We start from the raw sequence: 6,429 nt of genomic DNA, 5'->3' as shown, positions 1-6,429 counted from the left end.
TTCAAAGGAAAAGGAGCCGGCTTGATTGCAACGTATTACACTATGTTTTCCGCACATGAGATATTTGGGATTACACTCTGATATTATTTTATGATAATTTGTTTTTATTACTGACACTTTGGTTTTGACATGAGATATTATTATGGATGTTTTTATATTGTTGGTTTTATAATAACTTAATTAAAATGAAATATTTGGTCTTGAATTTTGGGATGTTACAAATCCTCTGAGAATGGCGGAAGAAATTCAACTTTCTTCGTTTAACTGGATCAAACATAGGTCGATGTTTAGTTCATTAAATTCGTTTGATTGGGTTTGTTCTCCTTTTTTTATCTTCATGTATTTTGTAACTCTCCTAGCGTCTCGCTAGTTTTGCTTTTATAATATATATCCGTTGTTCAAAAAAAAAATCGAACATGCTGACTAGACTGAGTCAGCCAAAAATGGCTGAACGGACCCAGTCAGCAAGTTATCAAACACCCATCACTAAATTTAATAATTGACATTATAATTTTATAAAAACAACATTTATGACCCTGCATAAAAGATTTCTTGCAACTTTTTCCTATAAAAAATTGAATTATATAAAAATCATTGTATCGCTATTAACCATTCGAAACATCCTTATTTAAAGGGAGAACTTCGCATATACCCTTGTTAAACTTCAAAATATCGTATTTACACAGCCCAAAATCTAAATATCATATTTAACTTCTTAACTTTTAAGATTTTTCATTAGTCATGACCAATTCAAATGTTACTTCGGGTTTAAAATAACTAAAATATCCATATATGCATGTAATTTACAAGAATATCACATGTTTGTAAATTGGAAAAATACCAATACGAAGTTTGTATATTTAAGCCATTGTTTACAGAGTTCTAATATTCTATGCACAAAATATAACATTTAATTTGATTTGGGTTATATTGAAAACTTAAATTACGAGCTTAATCTTGTTCATGTGTTTATTAGTTTTGATTAATTTTGATTTAGAAAAATAAATTTCAAATCAATGTGTTTGAAAAAGGCGAGCGGTTGGAAAACCAGTGGTGAAAAGAAAATATAATCCTTAGTTTTCACACATGTTTTAGAGATCGAATAATTTTATAAATCAGATATTTAATATTAAAATTAAATTAATTAAAAAGATTTAGACGAAATCTGCAAATAAAAGAATACTCCTCGAATTACAATTTTAAATTTGTAATTTACTTTAAAAAGTATAGTATAATAACTATAAACATCTTCAATGGGGAAAGAAAATTGAATCAAAAATAGGGTTTTAAGTCTCAGCGGTTTATAAACTGCCCTACGAACTACTCCCTCTCTCTTCCGCCGCCAGCCACCAATAACTCCGGCATACGAATCAAGGAGGAGTACAAGAACGACGACCTGATAACATGGGAGGCGGTGAAGAGACAAAAACAGGGGAAGAAGAAAACCGGAAAAGTTCCACACCTTTTGATCTCAATGATTATACCATCATCAAAGAAGGAGAGGCTGAGATTTTGATGCACACCAAGAATGAAGTCTTTTACAATAAAACCCAGGTCGATATTTTGCTTAGTAATCACTATATTTCTGCTATAAATTGGATTATCCTTATTTTGCTACGAGTTTTGATATTATCTATTAACATATCTACCTCCTTCAGTCCATAGCATTATGAAACATTTCTGACTATTAAAATTCTAAAATTGGCAGGTTAACAACAGAGATATGTCTGTTGCTGTTCTCAGGACGTTTATATCAAAACGTAAAGAAGAACATGAAGCACAGCTGTCTAAAAGAACAAAAAAAGCAATGAAGGTATCAGAAGATCATGATTCTGGATTAGAAGCACCCAGTGGGCCTACTGCCTCTAATGGTAAATCTAACGGTGAATCTGAAAAGATGCCACATGGTGAAGAACCAGAGGCTAAATTCCGAGGGGAGTTAAAGCCACCTAGAGTGCTTGAGGTTTCAAATCTATTTGCTTTTGTTTCACATATCACATCTTCACCTTGTTTTTATGCCTTTCTTTGCTAATTAACATAAGTTTTTTCCTTGAATGAATAGGCTCTATCAGCTACAGGGTTAAGAGCTCTAAGATATGCTCGTGAAGTAGAAGGGATTGGACAAGTTGTGGCATTAGACAATGATAAAGGTTGGTCAATTTGTATATTCATGGATCATGTTTCATGATTTTTTGTAAAATCTAAATTTTGTTTTTGTGTGTGTAGCATCTGTTGAAGCTTGCAGGAGAAATATAAAATTCAATGGTTCAGTTGCAAGTGCAAAGGTGGAATCAAACTTTGCTGATGCTCGAGTCTATATGCTTACTCATCCAAAGGAATTTGACATGGTATGATTTGTAACATCCAAGTTCTCACTGTAATTTTATCATTCATATGTTAAGTAATGTTACATGATTAACTTATAATCTTGTAGTTACAACTAGAATTTATTGATTTAATCTTGTTCAGGTTGATCTTGATCCATATGGTTCACCCTCTGTGTTTCTTGACTCTGCGGTTCAGTCAATTGCTGATGGAGGGATGCTGATGTGTACAGCAACAGATATGGCAGTTCTATGTGGAGGCAATGGAGAAGTCTGCTATTCCAAGTAAGATTCTATTATCTATAGATTATTTGCTTTCAAGAGTACACATGAGCAATAATTTATTCATTTTTGTGCTCTGTTGTTATGAGCTAGATATGGTTCCTATCCACTTAGGGGAAAATATTGCCACGAAATGGCTTTGCGTATCCTTCTTGCATGCATTGAGGTATTATTTTTCTTCCTTCTTTTCTAGTTTTTCATTTCAATTCGAGTTTAAAATTCTATCTTATTTCTTGCCTTGATGAAACACAGAGTCATGCAAATCGTTACAAGCGATACATTGTCCCAGTGTTATCTGTTCAAATGGACTTCTATGTCAGAGTATTTGTTCGTATATACACGTGAGAATACCCTTTATCCTTTATTTCACCTATCAAAATTAAAAAAAAAAAAAAAAAAAGTTTGGAAAAAGCCAGTAATTTTGCTAAATTATAAAACAATTACAGGTCAGCAGGAGCAATGAAGAACACTCCACTTAAGCTTTCATATGTTTACCAATGTATTGGTTGTGATTCTTTTCATCTCCAGCCAGTCGGAAGGACTGTATCCAAGGTGCACATCTTATTTAAATTTTCATAAACAATTATTTTTCTTTTTTCTTGAAATCATTTTACCTTTTTCTTAGAACACCAGCGTGAGATATCTCCCTGGGTTTGGTCCTGTTGTATCACAAGAATGTAGCGATTGTGGTAAAAAATATAACATGGGTGGGCCCATTTGGTCGGCTCCAATTCATGATCAAGATTGGGTGGGGTCCATATTAGCAGATGTGAAATCTATGAAGGATCGCTATCCTGCTTTTGATCGGATTTCTGCTGTTTTGACTACAGTTTCAGAGGTGCGTTTGTTGCTAAAAAGATTATAATAATCATTATCGGTTTCTAAATTCTAACTTTTTAATTAAAAAAATTTCAGGAATTGCCAGATGTACCCCTCTTCCTGAGTTTACACAACCTTGGTGGTACCCTTAAGTGCACTTCCCCATCAGCTATGGTGTTTAGATCTGCTGTAATCAATGCAGGGTATCGTATCTCTGGAACTCATGTGAACCCATTAGGGTTAAAAACTGATGCTCCTATGGATGTTATATGGGATATCATGCGTTGTTGGGTAAGCTACTTTCATTATATATATATATATATTTTTTTTACTTATAATGTACCAATATACTTACATTTTGCTATTATTGATCAATCACATTGCATTTGTAGGTTAAAAATCATCCTGTGAAAGCTCAACCACTGGAACATTCTGGAAGTGTGATCCTAGCTAAGGAACCTGTGCTTCAGGTATGGTTCATTGTTAATTGGTAGGCATGAATAGGGACAGAAAGGTAATTAGACATGTGTGTTTGGTTGGGCAGGCTAATTTTGCTCGGGCAGTGGCATCACTTAGTAAAGCTCAAGCAAAGAAAGTTGCCCGGTTTCTTCCAAATCCTGAAAGACATTGGGGCCCGAAGCTGAGGGCTGGGCGTACTATTACTAGCAAACATGCTTCTCTTTTGGGTCCAGAAATAGTCGATGGGATTCTTAATAACAACAATCAAGAACAACAGGATGAACCTGAACCCAAGCGTAAGAAGACACAAGAAGAAGAACATACTTCAATTTCTTCTTCATAAAAGACTTGATTTTTTTCTTTTTAATACACCTCTCCTAATCTTAATCTGCATTTCTGTGCAGAAATAGAGTGATTCTATTTTGTAATCTCAAACGTCAAGTTTTTGTTTTTGTATGTTTTTTTTTCTAATTAGTAATCATGTATTAGCTTGAATGGAAATTCATGTAATTAGCTATATATGTTTCATTAGAAAAGATATTCATAAAAGATTCCGAAATGGTTTTTTTATTAGTGTTGGGTTTGTGCTACACGTGCATAAAAGGTTTAAAAATCTCTTCCGATGCATAAAAAGATCATAATGAACACAAGATCTCATCTGCCGAAAATTGGGACTATTACTTTATTGTAAGATAACCAAATGAGATTATCAACTTAGAAAACAAAACCTGAAATCATATATAAAACTTTGTTTGAGAAATAATCTTGAATGCTGACACTCATACCTACTACAACTTAAAACAAAAAGACCCTAAAACACACACACATAGACACTTCGACTCTTCACTTCCCGTTTCCCTTCTTGGAGTCCAGAGGATTAAGCTCATCCCAAGCTTCAATCCATGTAACCATGGCATCTGCAAGCTTGACAAAGTAAGGATCTATTTTCCCGAGCTTATCCTTAACATGTTTAGACAATTCCACATAACATTGCTGAACCGTTGTACACTCTTTTGGGAGACTGGTGGCTTGAAAGAATGGAATTATCTCTTCTTGCCAAAAGATACCCTTGTACTCTTTCTTCAAGTTCACAAATGGGTTGCTAGCTTTACTATGCCATATGTATGGCAACCCCGTCTTGATCCCAAGCCCCAAATGATCACAAATCACCTGTATCACTAACTCGAGGGTTAAAATAGTCTTTTTGCAGTTTCTCAAACAACAATGACAAAAGGGTTAGCTAACAAGTAAGAAGTAAGAACCTTGACACACCAACCAGCCCACATGTCATCGTAGCGACCAATGGGCTGACCATCACCCATGAGCCCAAAGTACATGGCTGGGCCTATGAGTTGACGATCAAACGCCAGGTTCATTCCACACATAGGGAATAGTGTTCCCTTTGGGATTGTCATAACTGCATCAACATACCTGATCAGAATCAACACAAATGTTATATATTATTATCCATGCAATCATGCAAGAAACTAGCGAAAACAAGATAGAAAGTATTTTACTACGTACGTACCTATTGTTTCTCTCGCGAGGTTTGACAAGCTGTGTTGGGGCATCGTAATCAGGAATGTTGAGCCACAGGCCATGAGACACGGCGGTGGGGACGCCCTCACGGAGACTGAAAGGGTAGCCACGGACTAAATCAGCACCTTCGGAGAAAGGGTCATAAAGGGTGTTGAAGAAATAGGGTGTCGATGGGTGAAGGAGGTTCCTAATGTGTTGTGAAAGTGCATCTATATCTTTCCCACTTGGATCTTTAGCAACCTAAACAACAAGATCAATATTTTCGTTGCCCGTTTGGAAAAATCATCAAAAAGTTAAAGATTACGAAATGGAAGATTGAAACTCACAAAGCAGTCGTCATCAATGGTGAAAATATACTTCTTCTTGGAAACCATGTAGCCAAAGCATCGACAAGCAGAGTCTTTGAAGGAGATGCAAGAAGCCTTGGGACCCAAAATCTTGTTAATGTCGTTACGATTGAAGAGCTCGTAATCGAAGCCATTGGGGACCTTGATGGCTCTGGAAGGATCACCATCTTGAACGATGATCAAATGGTATGGTTCAAAGAAGGGCCTCCACATTTCAAGAAAATCGAGGCTTCTGATTGTGGGTATGACGATATCGAGGTCATCTTTGAGAGGTGGATTGGAGTTGGAGGTCGCCATGAGAAAAACAGAGGAAAAAAGGAGCAAAGTGTTTGAGAGTTATTAAGGGGGGATTGGGGGATGTGAGATAACGACGGGGGCGGAGAATGTAACGGATGTTATTGTTTTGACCACGTTATTATTCCTTCAATTAATTGCACAATTTTATTTTTCAGAATATATAAGCTGGATTACTGGACTATGGATATCTTTCACAAGAACAACTTATATCTCTAAAGTTAAGGTAGTTATCCAATTTGGTAACTATTATTATTATTATTATTTTGCGCAATAGACTATTAAACTCTTATTTTACCTATCAATTAAACAATTTTCCCGATTTTAAAAGGTTTACCGGCTGCCAATCTTACGTGTCAATTAAT

General features: G+C 35.4%; 2 protein-coding genes across 2 annotated transcripts; one reads left to right on the top strand and one right to left on the bottom strand.

Moving 5' to 3' along the window:
- Positions 1 to 1,249: 1,249 nt before the first annotated feature.
- On the top strand, positions 1,250 to 4,457 carry LOC145160413 (tRNA (guanine(26)-N(2))-dimethyltransferase 1-like). The gene is made up of 12 exons (XM_079079584.1): positions 1,250 to 1,554; positions 1,709 to 1,963; positions 2,063 to 2,150; positions 2,227 to 2,348; positions 2,470 to 2,609; positions 2,700 to 2,772; positions 2,859 to 2,947; positions 3,053 to 3,158; positions 3,232 to 3,444; positions 3,522 to 3,716; positions 3,818 to 3,895; positions 3,970 to 4,457. The coding sequence occupies exons 1-12, from the start codon at positions 1,405 to 1,407 to the stop codon at positions 4,225 to 4,227; spliced, it is 1,767 nt and encodes a 588-aa protein (XP_078935710.1). The 5' UTR covers positions 1,250 to 1,404; the 3' UTR covers positions 4,228 to 4,457.
- Positions 4,458 to 4,543: 86 nt separating this feature from the next.
- LOC145160414 (UDP-arabinopyranose mutase 1-like) lies at positions 4,544 to 6,110 on the bottom strand. The gene is made up of 4 exons (XM_079079586.1): positions 5,750 to 6,110; positions 5,413 to 5,663; positions 5,147 to 5,315; positions 4,544 to 5,054 (listed from the first exon to the last, which is right to left on the bottom strand). The coding sequence occupies exons 1-4, from the start codon at positions 6,065 to 6,067 to the stop codon at positions 4,728 to 4,730; spliced, it is 1,065 nt and encodes a 354-aa protein (XP_078935712.1). The 5' UTR covers positions 6,068 to 6,110; the 3' UTR covers positions 4,544 to 4,727.
- Positions 6,111 to 6,429: the final 319 nt, after the last annotated feature.

The sequence above is a fragment of the Lactuca virosa genome, chromosome 2 (genome assembly GCF_052849685.1).
Source record: "Lactuca virosa cultivar CGN04683 chromosome 2, Lactuca_virosa_CGN04683_v6, whole genome shotgun sequence".
Classification (NCBI taxonomy): domain Eukaryota; kingdom Viridiplantae; phylum Streptophyta; class Magnoliopsida; order Asterales; family Asteraceae; genus Lactuca; species Lactuca virosa.
This window is presented reverse-complemented; position numbering and strand designations above follow the sequence as displayed.